The 21814-nt window shown below is 33.6% G+C and overlaps 1 protein-coding gene across 1 annotated transcript in view; it reads left to right on the top strand.

The window, feature by feature from the left end:
* The window catches only part of IBTK (inhibitor of Bruton tyrosine kinase), a 90919-nt gene extending 71665 nt beyond the window's left edge, over window positions 1-19254 (top strand). Inside the window, exons 26-29 of the mRNA XM_090279617.1 lie at window positions 7183-7332; window positions 16562-16633; window positions 17042-17174; window positions 17979-19254. Coding sequence (XP_090135743.1) covers window positions 7183-7332; window positions 16562-16633; window positions 17042-17174; window positions 17979-18107 — 484 coding nt within the window. The 3' untranslated portion in view covers window positions 18108-19254. The remainder of the gene's footprint in view (window positions 1-7182; window positions 7333-16561; window positions 16634-17041; window positions 17175-17978) is intronic.
* The last annotated feature ends 2560 nt before the right edge of the window (window positions 19255-21814 follow it).

Raw genomic sequence — 21814 nt, 5'->3', positions numbered from 1 at the left:
AAATTAAAGACACATTTTTCATTTTCACCAATAACTTTTATTGATTTGAATATTTTGAGTATGTTGGCTATCTTCCGCTATTAGCTTCTAGTGTTAGATGCAGGGTTGCCGCTAAACATCTTCTAATGCATAAGGCAGCCCCACAGCAAAGAATTATTTAGCCAAAATGTCAGTAGTACCAAGAAACTTCACCAACCACTTTTGACACATTCAATCAATCACAGCACTTTCTCCATACACTTCACAAATCTTTTTTGCATTTCAATTGTGTTTTTACCTTTCTTGAAATAATAAAGCCTAATAATGCCAAAAATGTTGCATGTTTTTTTCATCTTTAATCAGAATGGCTGCACAAAAATTCACCAATTATGATGAGGTTTTTTTTAAATGCATGCTGATATGACAGTTGTCACAATAAAAAAAATTGTTTCAAATGAAATTAAAGACAACTAAGCACTACTAGAGCCCTCATACAGAAAAAAACATAACGGACTTTTTTGGCCAACTCAGTAGAATTGCACACCTGTAACCTATATAATTTTATTAACCAATGTCACCCAATAAATTAAAAATTTTTTACAAAAATAAAAAATTTTAAAAAAGGGCATGATAAGACATTTCTCCAAAGAAGAGCAATAGACATATGAAAAGACCAGTTATCAGGGAAATGCAAATCAAAACCACAATGAGATACCACCTCACACCAGTCAGAATGACTGTTACTAAAAAAGTCAACAAATAACTTGTTGACGAGGATGTGGAGAAGCAACCTTGGTGCCCTGTTGGTGGGGCTGCAAATTGGTTTCGCCACCATGGAAAACAGTATGCAGATCCCTCACAAACCTAAAAATAGATCTACCATAAGACCCAGCAATTCTACTTCTGGGTATTAATCTGAAGAAAATGAAAATACTAATTAGGAAAGGTATGTGCACTGCTATGTTCATTGCAGCATTATTTACAATAGGCAAGCTATGGAAGCAATCTAGGTGTCCATTGATACAGATAAATGCATAAAGTAGGTGTGATATATATATATATATATATATATATATATATATATAATGGAATATTACACAATAATAATAAATGAAATCTTGCTATTTGTGATGTGGATGACATAGAGGATATTATGGTAAGTGAAGTAAGCCAGACAGCAAAAGATAGATGGTTTCATTTATATGTGGATTATAAAAAATAAAAACAGACTCAATGATACAAACCGAAGGGATGATTATTAGAAGGGAAATGGTGGAGAGATAGGTGAAAAACATGTAGGGGAACATAATCACTAGTATTGTGATAAGTTTACATGGTGACAGATGGTTACTAGAATTGAGTTGATAACACTGTAAGGTATAAAAATATCAAATCACTATATTGCATACCTGACATTATATAACTAATATATACCAATTATACTTTGATGAAAAAATTTAAAAAATAAAATTAACACTCCATAATCATTTTAAAACCTATATGATTACATTAATACAAGTTAAAAATACTCATTGATTTAAGTTCTGACTGGAAACTATGTGTTCATGTGTGAAACAGGTTGACTGGTAGTTGTGACTGTAGGATGACTTGGTAGTCTTCTTGGAGGACCCCTAAATGTCATTATCTCCATGTCAGTTTCTCTAAAGAAGAGTCTTTTAACTTTCTGTATTTGGTTGCCAGTATTCTGTTAGCTGATCAGGGTAATTTCCGTTCAGTGTGTAGACTCTGTACACTATAGTTCAGTCCTTCCTGCCTCTATTACTAGTGATTTTTAATCACATTCTCCTTCTACCAAGATAAAAGAGGTTCAGTTTTCTGACTACATGGAGTTAGGGAGAATATCTGACATTCTCTACCACTCCCTAAGTGAACTTGAAATAATTTTTCATATTTACATCTTCATGCCTATTTTAGGATTTTATACTTAAATGGATCCAGTGTGTGAGCCTTTTCGGTGTTCTGGGTTTTACAGTGTACCACCATCTCACTTCACTGTAGCTCTTCGCCATCCTCCAAAAGTATATTACTGGTTTTAGTCTGTCATTGTCTTGATGCTTTATCCTTTCTGCCTTTCCAGGTTTATGCATTTCTAATGATTTGCCTGTTTACCTGCTATGGGATTTAAGGGCAAGGATTAATTATAGCCATTTATCTGAAACTTCAGACTTTGATTTTCAAATTTAGGAAAAAAGTATTCCCCAGTAATTATTGGTAACATGAGGTCAGACACCCATATTGAAGAGACTATCTAAATTTCAAAAGAAATTTATTATGGAATATTAAAGAGAATTCTAAAAACATGGGGAGAAAAATGCCAAAAAATTTGTCCAAAATGTAATAAGGGTATTTTTCATTGAAAAATAATTTGGTGACTATGAAATGTAAGTGATGTTTATTATACATTTATTTTATGGAAATGTGATTGGAAAATTTAAATACAAATGAACAATGGATTTTAGGACACCAAGTAAATGTATTTTGGGATATCAAGAAAATTTATCTAACTGACCAATTATATATAATTTTGTCCTGAATTATCAAAGATTTATCTGCATTACCATAAGCTTAATCCTTTATGCCCTTTTTATGATTTCTTACAACTATAGTTTTGGTATCCAAAGGGTTTTTTAAAGTTCATTTCTTGTAAATTCTTTTGAATTTATGTACTGCTTTTATTTGTACTGATTAAAATGTGGGCTGAGGTAACTTAATAAAATATGTATGTAAGATATATGTCCAATGTATGTATAATTACATAATAATATATGTATAATTTATTGTTTGGTTATAGAAATTTTATCCTAAGTTAATGGCACAGGTTAGAAAACATTTGTTAGAAATTTTAAGAACAGGTTTACATAAAATGGTTGATTGGTATTCCTGGATTTTGATTTATGTTTAGTATAAATGGAAATAATCATTATTAGGTTAATTTTCTTGAATTCTTAGAGTGCTACAAGTTTAGTATATCACTTGATTTCTAAGCAGATATACATAGGGTATAAAATACATGTAGTACATGCTTGAAGAAACTAAAAACGGAAGATTTGTTTTTCTGACCACATTCCTTGTAAATGTTGGTCTAAACAAAGTTGATAGAATTTAAATTGCTCTGCTGTGAAAAAATAAAAAATCTGAAATTAGCATTTTAATCTGATTTATGGATTGTATTTGCAGAATGCATTACTGCAGTGATTTATTGTTAAGCTTTAAAAAATACTTCTCAAAGGAACATCATCCTGATGAGTTACCTAATGCAATTTTATTTTCTTAGATGTTTTTGTACTCTGTTTATTTGAATATTAAAGTTAATGTATAATGAATTAGCAAATTGCCAATATAAATTAGCTTCTGGTTGTAATAAGGATTTTCACTAGTTTGTTCACACATTCATTCACCTAGTCCATACGACTCCCAATATACAGTTGTACTCCTGCTATTTGCAATTAGGTGTGGCAATAAGTGTTACAGACAACTGGTTCTTGAATTAGAATGAAGTTCTAGCCAGTTGAGTTTTCAATCTAATGTGAAAACACCAAGGGCATATGGGAATTGGCCACTTTTTATTATCCAGTGTTGTACTTGGAGAAATAAATCTTCAGTGGAAGAATGCACAGTCTTTGTGGTCTGGCTTGATTTATAAATGTAAAATTTTCCAAATTTCATTTAGAGCTAGCCTATAAGTTATAGATTAATTTCAGTTATTTAATTTGTTAGAGCTAGGAAAATTATTATTAAAGCAAAATGTTCAGGGTGCTTTAGCTGAGAGACAAATATTGATTAATTTTTTGTGTGGCTACAAATGATCTACAAATGTTTCTCCATGAAGTTTCTCTGGCTGCTAAGATGGAAAATAGCCAGAGCCTATGAGTTAGAAAAGTAAAATCACAGGAAATCAGACACTCTTTCAAATTATGGCATGATCAGTGGAAAGAATAATCGAAGTCATTTAAAGAAATCTGCGTAAGAAATTTTATAGGTAACTACTGGGTATGATTAATGAACATGTGAGTTTGATCTTTTCTAAGTACTGTTAGCTATATTTATTCTTATGTCAATGTTATAAGTAACTTAAAAAATGTTTTAGGATATATATCACCACATTTAGAAGTTCCTGAATTACCAGTAGGGTGAATCTGATAACTTGTGCTTTTTATACACATCATTGTGAACCTTCTGTGTTTAGAGACATGAATTACTTACAGGAGACATTCAGTGGATTTTCTGGCAAGAGTATTTGTCAACATGTTCCCAAATGACTAATTATACATTGTACTTTACACTGTCTTGTTTGCCAGTAGAAACCTTCAGGTATATGTGCTTTTTAGGAGGAAAAAGAAATTGGTGAGGAAATAGGGAGTGATCATTTTGTATATGTATATAATTTTTGAATGTTCTGTTGTGTATATGTGTTTGGGGAGAAATTTTGTGATAAGTCAAAGTCCACTAGGTTTCTTTTGAAGAAGTATTTTTAACATGAATACTTTAGTAGGTCATGTTTCTGATACAAATCTATAAGGAAAATTTCTCATAATGAGCTAAGATTTTACTTAGGGTAAATGACTTAAATGCGGACACAGCAGTAGAGTATAGTGATGAAGCTGGGGTTCTGAATTTAAGTAGTGGAACTGTTACTTGGTTAACATTGTGAACTTATACCACAATTGTTTAAGCTTTCTCTTTATTCTCTTGTCTATAAAAAGAGCTAAAAATTACCTATTTCACAAGGATATTGTGACTATTTCACAGTACATATATCATAGGAGTTGATACATAGAACACATTTAGCAAAGACCATCAATATTGTATAAACAAGTACATAAATGTTAGCCATTATTATTTACTTAAATAATAATATATATGGTCACATGATTAACTGATTTCCTTAACGTATATTACATTATTGGTGTTTTGATTTTTAGAAAAAATTGTTCTGTGCAGCAGTTTGTGTTCATTTAATCTTTAGCTAATTTTTAGCTAATTTTGTTGTGAATGGATGATTAGCTCATATGTTAACAAAAACAAAGTGTGAATCATCATTATTTTCCTCTCATCTTTGTTACCTTTGGCACTTTATAAGGAGCGTTGTTCTGATTTCTTATGGAAGGCAGTGGTAGACTAGATGGCAAATTGTGAGTTTTGTGATCATTAAGAATTGGGTTTGGATCCCAGTTCTGCCTTCTCTCTGGTGATTTTATGGTTGTTGAGATCCCTGAACTTTGGTTGTACTTTTTTTGTGGTGATGAAAATACTTCTCCATCAGGATTGTTACTGTAAGGATTAAATGAGATGATACATGCTAAAGTGTTTTGCAAATATGGTTTGGCCACAGACAAGTATAAATGAGTTATTCAAACAAGATATGGAAATTTAGAAGGCCTTGCTTTTTTATGAGGTACTCCAAATATAGGGTATGGCAAAAGTAGGTTTACAGTTGTGAGTACATGAAACAGTTTATTATTATGTTATTATTTATTAATTATTGTATTATTTTTCATATGAACAACTCTAAACCTACTTTCACTCTACCCTGTAGTTTATGAATTTAATCTGGGTGTGGATTTTATGGTATCTTCAAAGTATGAATTTAACTTCTGGGGGAGTTATCCAGTTAGCATTGGTGTTCACTTATTAACATGGCCTTTTTGTTCCTGAGTAAATAAAATGGGAAAAATTAAAATTAGAGTAGGAAATTGTTTACATTATTATTGTTCATAATTTTGACTAATGTTACAGATTTTGAAAATGATGCTATGGGTATAGTGTAGTTTGTATACGAAATAATAAAAGTTTCTTTTTGAATTTTTTCTAAGTTACCTTTTAGGGAGGAAGAAATACTGATCCTATTAAACAATTATATTGCTTCATGTCAGGACTTATGTGTTCTCATTTTCTTTTTCTCAAATATCAAAATAAGTTAATTTTGTTAAAAGTGAAAATTGTGGATAGTGACAGACTTACATAGCATTTCTCTGAGACAGGTACTATTTTAAATGCATAAATTAACATTCGATCCTCATAGCTGTAATGATGAAGGAGATGGTATTAGTATCCCCATGTTATGGATGAGGAAACTAAAACACAAAAGTTAAGTAACTTCCCAAGGTCAAAGCTAGTATATGACAGAGCCAAGATTTGAACTCAGTCTAGCAACAGAATCTGTGTGCCTAATCCTGACTAGCATGCTGCAAGTCCTTTAACATTCTTATTTTTTTTTAAAGATTTTATTTATTTATTTTCAGACAGAAGGGAAGGCAGGGATAAAGAGAGAGAGAGAAGTGTCAATGTGTGAAACATCAGTTGGTTGCCCCTTGCACACTCCCAGCTGGGGACTTGGTCCCCAACCCCCGCATGTGCCCTGACTGGGAATCGAACCAGCAACCATTCACTTTGTGGGATGATGCCCAACCTACTGAGCCACACCAGTCAGGGTGTGCCCTTTTTACATTCTGGATTTTAAAGTTAAACATTGATTACTGAATAAAAAGATTTTGATACCATATAAATCTAAGTATGAACTCTTTGGAAGCTAAAGTAATCTCTAGGTAATAATTTTTAATGTTTTACCTTTTTTATTTTTATTTTTGTGGATATTGTTCTGAAATTCCAGTCTTAACTAATACTCAAAGTATTACATCTATGTTGTGTGTAATTGATTTTATGTTTTCAATTATTTAAATCAACCTAAATTTTATTTCCTCTATTCTGTCCATGTAAAATTAGGTTTAAATTTTAAGTCACTTTATTGAAACATATATACACTTAGAAGTGCAGTTATAAGTGTATAGGTTGATGAAGTTTCACAGACTGAAATCTTTTGCAAGCAGAACTCAAGAAGTAAAATTACCAGCATTATTCAGCAGAAGTAACGTTTCATCTGCTGAGCTTAATTATTTAATTTATTAAGCATAGTTTCTGTTGTTACCTGAGACCTACCTGTAATAGCTGTTATTAATGTCATTGCTATTATTAAATATCTGTGTTAACTTGCATTTGTTTTATCACATAGTTTTGATTAGTTTATCACAGTTAACAGCAAAAATCCAACATTGCACTAAAAATGGTAATTATATAGTATTGTAAAGTTTGTTATCTATATTCTCTCCCTTATGCCCAGGGACTTCCAGCAATGACCTTTTTTAAAAATAAAATTTTTAATGTGATCTTTTTTGTTTTTTACAGGGTATCTTCTCTACATTCATTTTCATCCAAGTCATTCCGGGATTTCTTAGTAGAAGAAAAAAGATCCAATACTGGGCATAATTCAGGAGATCATGTCAAAAAAGTTTGTTTTAAAGGAATTGAAAATTCTCAGGCTCCAAAGTTTATAAGGTAATAAAATAAACTTACACATTTTCTACTTTAAATTGTTCTACAGTGGTTTTATGTTCTGAAATAATCTTTAAATATTTATGAGGTAGATTGGTTTAAAAAAATCCTCACCTAAAGATATGCTTATTGATTTGAGAGAGAGAGAGAAATAAAGAGAGAAACATTGGTGCAAGACATTGATTGGTTGCCTCCGTATGTGCCCCGACTGGGGTTGGAACCTGCAGCCTAGGTATGTGCCCTGATTGGAAATTGAATCCTCAACCTTTTGGTGTAGAGGACAATGCTCCAACCAACTGAGCCACCCAGCCAGGGCAGTGAGGCAGATTTTTATACATTCTTTTACATTCAGAATTAACGTATATTTTTGAAGCTTTATTTTTATATAATTGGCTTATAATAAACTATTTATTTAAAATATATAATTTGAAGTTTTGGCATGTAGAATACCACTGTCAACCACATTCAAGACAGTGAATATATCTTATCATTTTCAGAAGTTTCCTCATGCCCCTTTGTAATCTTTTCCTCCCTTTCCCATCCTGCTCCCCATGCAATTACTAATCTGTTTCTGTCAGTATAGACTATGTTGTATATTCTAGGGTTTTGTATCAATGGATTCATACATTATGTACTTTTTTAAAAAGCCTTTTTTTTACTCAGCATTTATTTTGAGATTTATCCAAGTTATGTGTATCATTAGTTCATTCTATTTTATTGCTGCATAGTATTTCATTGTATGGATACAAAACAATTTGTTTATCCACATCTGATGATGGACCCTTGGGGGTTTCCTGTTTTTTGTCTAACTATTTTTGATACTGGTTTTTAAAGTCCAGTACGTTTTTAAAAGAAGTTATATATTTTAAATTCATACATGTGATCTCTTAATTAAATTAATTTAATCTCGTTAAATTTTGACAGTAAAAATTTTGCCTACATTTGAGTGACACTTGTAACTATACACATGTTTTATATCTATTACATACATGATTATAAGTAAGTTTTTAAAATTGACCTGTACTCAGAAAAGTATAATAGATTAAAGAAAGAAATCGAAGAAGATACTAATAAATGGAAGCATATATGGTGCTCATGGATAGGAAGAATTAATGTCATTAAAATGTCCATACTACCCAAAGCAATCTATAGAGTCAACACAATTCCTATTAAAATACTAATGGCACATTTCACAGAACAAGAACAAATAAATCCAAAAATTTGTGTGGAGACACAGAAGACCTTGAAAGAAATCTTGAAGAAGAAGAACAAAGTGGGAGGTATCATACTACCTGATATCAAACTATACAATGCTATAGTATCAAAAAAGCAGGGTACTGGCATAAAAATAGACACATAGAGATCAGTGGAACTGAATCCAGAAATAAATATTGCATACACAGTCAATTAGTCTGTGGTAAAGGGAACAAGAACATACAATGGGATAAAAGACAGTCTATTCAATAAATAGTGTTGGGAAAATTGGACAGATTCATGCACAAAATGAAACTAGACTACCTTTTTACGCCATATTCAAGAATAATCTGGAAATGGATTAAAGACTTAAATGTAAAACCTGAAACCATAAAGATCCTAAAAGAAAATATAGGCAGTAAAAATCTCTGACATTTCTCCTAGCAATATTTTTTTTCTGACATATCTTCTCAGGCAAGGGAAACAAACAAAAAACCCAAAAACCAAATGGGATTCTATCATAATAAAAACGTTTTGCACAGCATTAACAAAAAAACATTAACAAAATGAAAAGACAGCATAATGAATGGGAGAAGATACTTGCCAATGAAACATCTGGTAATAAGTTAATATCCAAAATGTATAAAGAACTCAGACAACACAGAAAAACAACCCAATTAAAAAATGGGCAGAAGACTGAATAGACACTCCTCCAAAGAAGAGATACAGATGGCCCATAGACATGAAAAGTTGCTCAATATCACTAATCAGAGAAATGAAAATCAAACCCACAATGAGATACAACCTCACACTTGTCAGAATGGCTTCATCAATAACAATGTTGGCAAGTATGTGGAGAAAAGGGAACCCTAGTGCACTGTTGATGGGAATGTAGATTGATGCAGCCACTATGGAAAACAGTATGGAGATTCTTCAGAAAATAAGTGGAATTGCCTTATGATCCATTGGTTCTACTTCTGGATACATATCCAAAGAAACAATTAAGTCAAAAGAATTAATACACCCCTATGTTCATTGCTACATTATTTAGAATAACCAAGTGATGAAAGCAACCCAAGTGCACATCAATAGATGGGTGGATAAAGAAGCAGTGGTACATCTATACAATGGAATATTAGCTATAAAAAAAGAGTGAAATCTTACCTAAAAGGTATTATGCTAAGTCAGAGAAAGACAATACCATATTATATCTTATATGTGGAATCTAAAGAACAAAATAAACAAAATAAGAAACAGACTCATAGAATTACAGAGAACAGACTGACATTTGACAGAGGGGAGGGGTTTGGGGAGCTGGATGAAAAAGGTGAAGAGATTAAGAAGTACAAATTGGTAGTTACAGAATAGTCACAGAGATGTAAAGTGCAGCATAGGGAATATAGTTAATAATACTGTAATAACGATGTATTGGGCTATGTGTGTACTTGATCAGGGAGACCACTCTGTAAAGTACATTATTTTCTAACCGCTATGCTATACATCTGACACTAACACAGAATAATACTGAATGTAAACTGTAATTGAAAAATACAAATAGTCATTATGTACACATCTCTCATTAAGTTTGTCTATTCCAGACAAACTATTTTAATTAGAAAAAAATTTAAAAATTTTTTTATTATCCTCTATAACAACTCTATATCTATTATATTTTTAAAACCTGAATGTAGTATATAGTTTTTTATATAAGAAAAACATAAGAATATCATTGGTTTTGTAAGTTGTATGATGAGTATGTCCTGTAGACCATGTTTTTAAATAGAAAGAGAACTAAGTTCTTTATTTTCCTACTGAGACACTATTTGCCTCTATTTGTATTCATCTTATCCTTTTTTGTTTTGCAGTAGAAGAGAGCCTTCCAATCCAAGACTAGTATTTTTATGTTTGCTTGTATCTTAATTCTTTTACACTTCAGATGCCTTAAACTATGAATTATTCCTCTCTTGCGAATATTCAACCTTTTCCTTTTAAGTAGAGTCTTCCCATCTGGTTTTCAATATGCTCAGGTCTCTCATGTGGCCCGGGTAAGATAATCAATTCTTCACTCAGCCTCCACACTCTGTTCTGGCATTTGTCCTGTCATTACCAATCTCCTACTCCCTTCACAGCCAGATTTCTCAAAAGAGCTGTCAGCTTCCACTCACTTCATACTATATATTCTGCCGTCCAGTCCCATTGCTAAACCGAATGGCTAAGTTGATCAGTGTCCTCCACATTGCCAACACCATGGACTTTTTATATGACTCATTGTACTTGAAGTTCAATTACAGGTCATCTTCTCATTTCATTTTATATTTTTTCTACACCATTTCATGAGCTTCTATGTTCAGTTATCAGCTACACACTAAAGACATATTGCCTGCTTCAGACGTTGTTATCCAACTACTTTCTTGACATCTCATTCTGTTTGGATGTTCAGAAACACCTTAAACTTTATGTCCAAATCCAAACTTAATGATTTCCTCATACCTCTCTCATAAAACCAAAATCAAACAAATATACAGATAAAACAGTAAACAGGCCATTCTTCCTGTTTTTTCTTCCTTGATAAATGGTATTTGCAAGTCTTTAAATGTCCATCTTCCTCACCAATGTCTAGTCTATCTCTGAGACATGCCAGTCTTATGTCTTCAGTATTTCTCAAATCCATATACTAAATGTTACTTCCACTGGTATCATCCTCATTCAGACTACTGTGATCCTTCACCTGGTCACCTGGATAAGCCTCCTTACCTACCAGTCTGCCATAGCCTTCCTTTCCTTCAATTTATTGAGCCATTGTGTTCTCTTTAAAATGCAGGTTTAACTGTTCTTAGGATAAAAGCTAGAATTCTTATATGGTCTTCAAGGCCTCTCCCAACCTTTTTAGCTTTATCTTTTAACATGATCTCTGTGTTCTAGCCATCTTGGCCTTCTCTTGGTTTCTCAAGTGCTGTTTACTTCTTTCCACCTACCTACCCCTTGACTAACTGACTGACTCTTCTTTCAGCCTCTATTCAGTCATGTTCTTTGGAGAAGTCTGGCTTCCTTTTTGGGATTACTGTCCGGTTATGTATGTTCTCAGTGCACTTTTCACTCATCATACTTTTCATAATTATACTTTTTATTAGTGGGATTCTTTGTTTGATGTTTTCTGCTACGAGTATTTTAATGTCTGGATATTCAACTGCGTAGTTCAATGAGAGCTCATCACCAGTGCCTAGAATGTCTCCTTGCATGCAGTGGGTGCTCAGTGAGCATTTGGCGAATGACGGGATAAATAAATAAAAGTATAGCTGTCTCAAGTAACATTTGTTTCTAATATAGCAAGTTATATTGTATTTTAGATATATACATTTTAAAGTGTGAAGTATTAAGTTCATTTTTGTAATTTTTTAATATTTTAAACAGTCAAACTATACATTACAATTTCTTCTCTTTGGATCAATATTTTTATCATGGAACTCTTAAAATATTAAGGATCTGTGGTTTCATAGTTGATCACTAGAGTGTGCTATAACATCAGGGCTTTTAATTGTGAAAAGTGCTTTCTGCTAGTGAACTATTTTGGAAATTTTAGTTAAAGGAGTATATGATAGACTGGACATTGGTGAGGAAGATGGACATTTAAAGACTTGCAAATGCCATTTATCGAGGAAGAAAAATCAGGAAGAATGGCCTGTTTACTGTTTTATCTGTATATTTGTTTGATTTAAGATAAAGGAGTATATCAGGCCATCCATATGGTGGGTGTTTGATAAGTGGAATTTTATGTTTTAAATAGCTCTGTGTTATCATCTGATCACTGAGAAAGAAAACAGCTTGAGTTTTCTTTTTTAATTTCACTATAGAAAATATGTAATCATAAGTGAGTTTTTGAAGGAAATAATACACCATAACAGTTACAGTAAAGTATTAATTTGTTAATTATGGGACACCTGATATATGTACAACATTCTGCTGGCCTCTTGGGTGTATATAAAAGTATAATACACAGGCCCAGCCTTAAATGTGTTTGAAATATAGTTGGTAAGTCTAAATATGCAGATGGAAGTTAAGTGACAGAATGAGGATGAATTTGCAGTATAATTTAACAGTATTAAAGAAGTCACTGAGCAACATCTGATTCCGTGCTAGATGAGTGGTTCAGAGAAGGCGAAAGTGACTGGGCCAGAGTTGTAAGGACAAACTTCATTGAAGAAGAAGGCTTGGATGTAGTTCATAAGCACTTTTTGTATTCAGTCCCAAAGATGTGATCATTATCTTTATGGCCATATAAATAATATTAGAAAAAATACTGATATTTTATTGCCACAAGTTTTTGAACAAAGGATGGGTTTTAAAAGAAAAGACAGCATAAACAGAGGAAAAAGGGGGAATTAAAGCAAGAAGACAGGAATGTATATGGTCCTTTAGGGTACTGGCGGGCAAGGCAGAGATTAGGGAGCTCATATCAGGAAGTTCCATCAGTCATACATTCGTGTTTTAATTGTAGAAAATGTTATTTTTTGTCCCAAGGCTAGGGAAATCCAAGAATGGCAGTGTTATTCAGGGATCTTAAAATGTAGAAAGGAGGGATCTATGCAATTTCTCTTTACTTATTGTTACTTATGTAGCTTTTTCCCCCCCATTTTAAAATGTTTTCTTTCACTTTTCTTTTACTTAAATACTTCCTTATGTAATTCTGAGCACAACATGTGATCTTGTATTTCTAATTAGTGAGAAAAACTACTTGTGAGACAAAAATTGTTATATCGGCTCTAATCTTATATAAAAATGTTTGTAGTTAAGCCAGTACAAAATTCTTTTTTAAAAAGTCAGCTGTATGAGCAAAAAGTAACCAGGTTGTTTTCTTAGTCTGCAGTCAGCAAAATTAATGCTTTTCAGTTTGAACAGAAATATTTGAAAGAAGATTTTGCTAGCATATTTATGTTTTTATTTTTCAGAAGGCTAAATTTTATACTAATTGTCTATTGGGATGTCTGTTTCTGTGTTGCACACACTGAAGCTTAATAGTGCTATATTTATTATCTGAAAGTTAAGAATGTTTTTTTATTTGCTTAATCCTAACTGTCTTAGTTAACAGTTTTGCTTCATTCTAAGATGAAATTTTGACAGACTTTTAAGTTGTTTGGGTAAATTTATAATTAAAGAGATTATCCATTGAAAGACAATTAGTAGAAATAATTCTGGGATTATAATTTTATGAAAGAGATTTGAGTTTTAATCTAATGCTTACAAAGGCCTCTATGAACCTTTGTGAACCTCACTTCCATCATATATGAAAAACTGTAATGCCTATCTTATTGGTTTATTATGAGGCTTAATAATGTATATGAAAGTACTTTATAAATTACAAAATATTTCATAGGTAAGTTGTTAAACTTAAGCTTTGATTGCTTAACTTTGATTTAACAAGACCTGAATAAGATACTTTATTCCTAATATCAAATTCTGTTAGCAAATGATATACCATATTCTAAGGCAGAGCTTGTAGCTGTTACTTCTTAACAATTAATAATTGGTTCTACATCATTATTTTTCCATTTCTTCAAAAGTTTCAAAACACTTTAGCTGATCTCTGGACACCAGGATGGTTTTTGAGCACCACTTAAGCCATTATATGTTTGTTTAAGTTAAGCTTGTAATCTCCAATTTTAGACTGATTTTAGGTCCTTTCAGGGAACTTAAGGGAGTTTGCCTTTAGTATCTGTCTAAGGCAGTTACATCAGAATGTAGAATTTTTCCATTTGTTTTACAGCCATTTTAATCTAGATTCTCATCATCTCATATGTTTATCCCAACACCTTGCTAGTTCATCTTTGGCTTCATTTTTCTCCTGGTTGTCTTTTATTTCATCCTGGAGACTAATTTTGAATGTCATAGGTCAGGTATCCAGCAGGTTTCAAGTAATAGAAATTCATTAAAACTAAGAATACTGTAACTTTACATATTTTCATTTCCATTTGTACTGTATCACCTACATCTGAAAGAAAAAGTTGCCAGTAATTAAAGGAATAGAAAACTTTCCTAAACAACAACAAAAAACCCTCTGCTTTTATTTTTATCATGTTCCTAAAATCCTTTGGCTTTCTCCTTCATTTGCTTTGTTTCAAGTGTTCTGCTAGACGCAGATGATTGAACACAGTCCTGTACTTTGAGAAACCAGTTTAGTAGTTAAAACGGACATGTAAGCAATAGTAACACAGTGTGTGAAGCTCTATAATAGTAATTGTACTGTAGGAGCAGAGAGAAGGTGCTATTTGAGCTAGTCCTTAAAGAATGAGAAGACATTTGTAGTGGAATGTATTCTAGACTAAGAAGAATACTAGAAATAAAGGTAACTTTGTGATAGTGGAAAATACACTGTACTCTGAGTGAAAAAGGCCAGGATTTGAGTTCTGTGTCTGCCATGTTACCCAATTTGTGAATCAGGCAAATTATATAATACTCTGAGCCTTAGTTTCCTAATCAGTATAAGGGAAAGAATATATGCTCTCTTCACAGAGTATTGCAAAGATTAAGTGAAGTAAGTATACGAAAATATTCTCAGTGACTGCCCACACATCGAGTCTAAACATTTTAGTTTTCACTGCATTTGTATTCTGGCCCTTCTGTTTCATTTTAACTTTGTCTTTTAATCTCTTCCATATTCTGTTTATTGCGAGAACAGTCTACATTTACTTAAGCCACCAAAATCTTTTACCAGTACTTGTATTTGTACAACCAAAACCCTATCTCAATGTCACTGTCCTCAGTTTTAATTTCATTTCCTCAGTGAAGCCAACAGCATGTACCCTCTATGATGTTAATTTTTTCTGTGAAACTAGAGTACTTTTCACATATTGGTATAGATAGCAGTTACAGTACTTCCATGTTTTGTCATTGCTTAAATACATTTAAAAATCTTCCTACCAGTGTTTTTTGAGAGGGAAGGACTGAGTTTCAATCAGGCTGGTTTTTAGCACCATAGTGCTTTCACACACCCAATAACTGTGCATAAATGAGCCGGAAGTCAATATTTAAGACACTGTTTGTTCGTTCTCAGACTTGTTGTTAAACCTGCCTGATTGTTTGCTCGTTGCTGACAGAGGTCATTTGATTAATTCTGATAATCTCTAAGTACCTTTCTTACTCTAAAATTCCATAATTAGACCCGTCTCTATAGCACCTTTGTTATTTTTTCCCCTTACATGAATGCTTTCTACTATTCTCATCCTACACCCCTTTATTAAAATTCTCTTCTGCTTGAGGCCCTCCCAGGTGACCAAATATTTCTGATTTTTATAATCCTTATGGTCAACAGACCTCAGTTTGTTAGATACCGTCTTAAATTCTCTTCTGTATTCTATGTCATTTTATATGTTGTTTCCTCATCTAGTTTGTGAGTTCTTAGAAGATAGGGAAGAAATATATGACATGATCTCTATCTATAATCCTTAGCTTATCAAAGTATTCACTATATTTTAGTCACTCACAAAATCTGGTTGCAAATTAACTATTATATACAATAAATCCTCATTTAACGTCATTGATAGGTTCTGCAACTTTAAGAGAAATGAGGTATAATGAAACTACTTTCACCATACGATGATTGATAGAAATAATAGTTAAGTTCATACAACATCTCATCAACATTATAATTGAACAACATTGAATAAAATGATATTATTCTAGGATCTGCTGTATTTTGAAACTTAGTGCTAATTTGTCACTTTTTAGTCAAAATATTAATGTGAAACATCTTCACAAAGTTGTCTGTATTAATGTATATCTGATTATAAGAAATGGCTATATGAATATTATTTTTTTAAAGTAGGCCATTTCTTGCAATATTACCTTATGGTATTATATACAAAATTGTAAAAGTGCCTATAGAATTTTTCTTTGCTTATAATTTTAAAGGTAAGTCTGACTGCACACATTAATTTGTCCCTGAGTTAGGGGATTGCAATTCTTCGTCTGTGTATCTATAATAAGCAATTTTATTAATGTTTCTAGAAGTTTTAATCTTTAGGTTGGCATTTTTTTTTTGCAGAGGCTCTACTCATGGTACCCCAGGACCAGAAGGCAACTATATTTCAGATGTACCACTTCTAGACAGTCACAAGTAAGGTTAATTGATTAGCTTTGGGACCTCCAAAGGTTGGCAGTGCTTAGCACTGAAAGAGAATATTAAGAAATTGGGAATAGGATGATACTGAATAGAAAGTTTTATCTGAAGACTCTGTTCCAGAGTTTGAGTTACCTTTCTGTTATTACACTGCATCTACCCTATCCCACTTATTGGTGTTTTCTGAAGTTTTCTCTATAGCACTGATCCAAGTAAAATATTAGTTTTCCTTTTTTCTGTTTCTCACCTCATTATTCTGTAAATGGAAAACAAAAGCTTTCGAGTCCCTTATGTTGTAGGTCACTGGGAAAAAAATGTAACTGTTAAAGAATGTTTCAGAGGAGATATTGTGTGCAAACATTTGGGAAGATGAATGAAAACTCATTATTATTATTATTCTTTCAGTCCCTGGTTATCTTCTTCATTGGCTGCTCCTCCTGTGGTGGCCCCAGTCACTTTCGCATCGATTGTGGAAGAGGAACTACAGCAGGAAGCAGCACTTATCAGAAGTCGAGAAAAACCCTTGGCTTTGATTCAGGTAAAGAACATTCCTATGCGGGTTTAATTCAGGGAAGACCTACACTATATTTTATCCTTAGACCTTAAGGAAATTATGTTTGCTTTGTGTAGGTGCATATACTTATCCAATTAAAATGTAAATGCAATGTAAAAGTAAACTGAAATTCCAGATTTGAAGTATTAATTGAAGCATTCAGGATAACTAATTGAGAACTAATAAATTGTGATAAAGCTAATATTTTTAGCACTGGTGAGTCTTTGAACTATTTTTAAAGTGACCTGTAGGGAACTTGGCATTATCCAACATATTACACTTGCCTCAGAAGTTCAGTGAGCATCATTAAGAATTCATAAAGCAACACACACCAATTCTGCTTACTTAAGGAAAAGAGAATTTATTCGAGGGATATTAAGATTCCACAGACTTAAGCTGAAATACCAGAGACCCAGGCCTGTAAACAAAGACCCATTGTTGCCCTAGAGATCTTAGAAGCAAGAATTTGAAGACCTGTGCGATAACAAATGATCTCACAGAATAAAGGTATTGGAATGAATGGATTCCAATAACTATTTTTAGTTTTTTTTTTCTTCTGCTCAAGATTAAAATTCAAGGAAAGGTGGCTATCTGATTATCCTAGCTCAGGCCTCAAGTCTTCTCCTTGCCAAGGAAATAGTAGGATACCTAATTTAATTCCATTATGTAGTATCTACAGAAAGTGGTAGTTCCACAAAAGGAAATTGGAAAGCCATTACAGTCTTTCCTAGTTGATAATTAAAAGAGTAAAACAAGTCTTCCGTTTTTTTTTTCCTTCTTTCTTTTCAGATTGAGGAGCATGCTATACAAGAGTTATTGGTTTTCTATGAGGCATTTGGCAACCCTGATGAGTTTGTCATTGTTGAAAGGACACCGCAGGGACCACTGGCAGTACCTATGTGGAATAAGCATGGATGATGGATGCTAGTTTGCTGTGAAATTAAGACGTGTTTTTCACAAATCGTGATTGTTATAAAGAAAAGCTGTGGAAAAGCATCATTACAAATTTGATAATAGATCATTCTAGATAGAACAAGACCTAATTTCTGTATTGCAGTTTCAGCATACACTATTTGTATGATTAAAAAGGAATTACTTATAATTGTGATTTTAGTAATTTTATGTAACAGTGTGGGAGGAAAAACTAGATTAAGTTTAAATGAAATCATTTCTTCTGAATAGGGCTGAAAAGAAAATATGAGTGATTTAACGGTAAAACTTAAAAGTGATACATAAAAATTAACTTGCCATTTGAAAATTTGGGATAAATAATTTAGAAGATTTTTGCCAAATATCTGTTACTTCTTTTTGATATGACATTGATGAGCATAAAGTAGGAGTATTAGCCATTAGTTTTGATCCATTAATGGCCAAAGTTCTATGTTTACTTCAGTAGTTATTTTCCATTCTTGTGTCTTTTTTTCATCAAGCTATGAATGTTCTAGTCTATTTAAAGCTTGGCCTGCTCAAATGCTATATTATTTCAGCTTGGATAGCATATTCTCCAGTTTGCATTAAACTGTGGAATATAGTGCAAAGGAAATGTGTACATTCTGAACAGCTTAGTCCAAGATCATAGTTCCTTTCTAAGATTTGGAGTCTTTGTGGGTTGTTTCTTGATGGGGAGAGGAGACTTTATAAAAGTCTAATTGTGAGAGAATCAGTTTTCCAAAGTGTTAAAATTATCTGAAATAAATGCTTAATTATACATTACAAGAACAAGAATAATTTAGAAGAAGGTTGGTTTAAAATAGTTACCTTAATAATATTACGTAATCAAATTCTTGAGCCTGGATTATATGACTAGACATAAACATTATTTTCTTTACAGTATGCTGTTTGGTTTATTTTTGAGTAGTTAAATTGTTGTTAAATGTCAAATCTGTGCTCCAGTACCTAGACAAATTGGGAATGTTAATGTTCTAGTTTCTAGAACATCAGCCTAGGGGAACATAGGAAATTCAGATGATGAAAATATGGCTAAAACTAACTCAATACTTGAGATTTAGCTCTACCTGAAAGAAGCAAACTTGTAAGCAATGTGCAATAAACATTTTTGATCACTGCTGTGTGTTTGGTATTTTGTACTATATTGACATCTATTATAGGAGGAATTGTTAAGTATTCATCCTGATATCATATACTATAACCAGTACTGGTTTTAAGTGAATGTTGTGTCCATTCCTTGACCACTTTAAAGAGGGCAGTTGTCCTAAAATGCAACCGTGAAAAGTTTTATATTATGTGTTTGAGTAACGTGAGAAGAAATCAGTTTTGTTTTATTGGTGTTGTAGTAAAGAGGCCTTCTGGGTAATGTATTTGAAGCTTTGATGCTTACATGTATCTTGGCGTCCTGAATACTTACAAATGGTGTGAAGTGATGATGATTTTCATGGCATCCTTTGTGCTGCCTGGGAACCCCCCTAAAGGGCCTTTGTTGGATGAGATTTGAAGGAGGGACAAGGGCTGACCAAGTCAGTGGGGCTTTAGTCCTTAACAACCTTAAACAGCAATTGCATTTTATGGCCTGTTCTATATGAGGCATTTTATTAAATTTCAAAAGAGCTATTTTGCTAGTAAAATGAAAGATAAGCACTGCTAGAAACTACAGTTTATAAACAATTCCATGAAGATAGCAACCTGAAAGAGCCCAGGAAAGGGATAGTATTTTTCTCTAACAATGACATTATTCTGCCTACAATTATTTTTTTTAATGTTTTTTATTGATTATATTGTTACAACAGTTCCAATTTTCTCCCCCTTGCTCCCCTTCACCTAGTACCCCCCCTCCCCCAGCAATGCCCCCCAAGTCCATACCCCTGGTTCATAAAAATTAACTATCCCCCGCCCCTCAAATATTAGGACCCTTTGTAATCTTGTAAAGGACAATGGGCGAAGGTCTCAAGCTCCTCTAGCTGCTTCAAGCTGGACATGGTCGTCGTCCTACCTGCCCTGCCTACAATTATTAATTCATCTTTAATCCCATGACTTTAAGGAAGACTTAGTAGAATTGAAGAAAATTTAGCAATTGGCAACTTAAAGTATCAGTGGGATGAAGAGGAGAGGTTTTTAAGGTTAAGCAAAGCAATCATAGAATTCTTTAGCCTGGGGATGATATTAGGTGGGGGACTAGGGGTAGGGAGTAGGTCAGAGCAAAATATGCTTAAAATTTGCAAAATAAAGTCTATCAGTGCGGTAAATTCAAATTTGTTTACAAAATACAAGATTCAGGACTTTCTTTAAAGTTCTCAAGAGAGACTTCTGGCCAAGATGGAGGCCTAGACTGACATGCTCCATCTCCCTCCATAACTAAGAAGGAATACAACTACCGCAAAACCAGAAATAACCAGAAGTTCCAGAAAATAAAGCTACATGGAAGTCCAACATATGAAGTTATAAATAAGTGGTGCTCATCTGGATGGGTAGGAGGGGCAAAGCCAGGGCAGAGAGCTCAAGCTGTGCTGGCAGTGGCAGCTGCAGCAATGGCAGCAGGACGGTGGTGGTAAGGACAGACACCTGTATTTAAAAAGAGGTGAGAAATATCCGGGGAGCATCACCGGCTGCAGACCAGACCTGTCAGCTCATGATTCCAACATCAGGGAAGGTAGACCCCCATTGCCTCGGACTGTGAGGCCCAGATGGGGTGGGGACAGAGCAGGAGGCTCCCGGTCTCTCAGCAGAGAGTGAATGGCAGGAATCCATCTTGGACCCCCGCCTCCACACAAAGTGCCACAGTGTGGTGAGAAGGGTCACCTGGTAGTGACCAGTGCACGGGGCTCTGCCCCCTATAGCATAAGAGGTGTGACAGCCCCACCCAGGAAGCAAAGGTAAACACAAACTCTTAGGATGGCACAGGTCATGATAGAGATCCCGGTGATGCAGCTGACCAGGCAGGAAATATCTAATGGATCAGCAAATAGGAAATCTTTCTGAGGCACAGTTCAGAGCTTTGGTTATACAAATGCTTACAGACTGAACAGCAGATCTTAAACAAGATGGGGAAGGGATGAAGGCTAGTCCTGCTGAAATGAATGACAATATGTACGAAACTAGTGGTGAGGGAAAGAAAATCAGGGATCAAATCAAATCGGAGCATAGGGAAGGAACTAACAGTCAACCAATGCAGAAAGAGGAAATGAAAAGTGAGGAAAATGAGCAGCTCAGAAACCTATGGGACAGCTATAAGCAGGCCAACCTCCGAATCAGAGTTGCCAGAAGGTGAAGAAGAACTAGAAATGGAAAAATTAAGTGAAAAAATAATGAAGCATAATTTCCCTAACTTGGGGAAGGAAACAGACTTACAGGTCCAGGAAGCACAGAGAGTTCCAAAAAAACTGGATCCAGAGAGAACCACACCAAGACACATTATAATCAAAATGTCAAAAATTAAGGATAAAGAGAATCTTAAAAGCAAGGGAGAAGAAGAGCATTATGTACAAAGGGGTCCCCAATAAGACTATCAGCTGATTTCTCAAAAGAAACTGCAGGCAAGAAGGGACTGGCAAGAAATATTCAAAATAATGAAAAGCAAAAACCTACAACCATGATTACTCTATCCAGTGAAGCTGTCATTCAGAATAGAAGGGCAGAGAAAGTGCTCCCAGGACAAAGTAAAACTGGAGGAA

Source organism: Furipterus horrens, unplaced genomic scaffold (genome assembly GCF_987537825.1).
Source record: "Furipterus horrens unplaced genomic scaffold, mFurHor1.1.pri manual_scaffold_6, whole genome shotgun sequence".
Taxonomy (NCBI): Eukaryota; Metazoa; Chordata; class Mammalia; order Chiroptera; family Furipteridae; genus Furipterus; species Furipterus horrens.
This window is presented reverse-complemented; position numbering and strand designations above follow the sequence as displayed.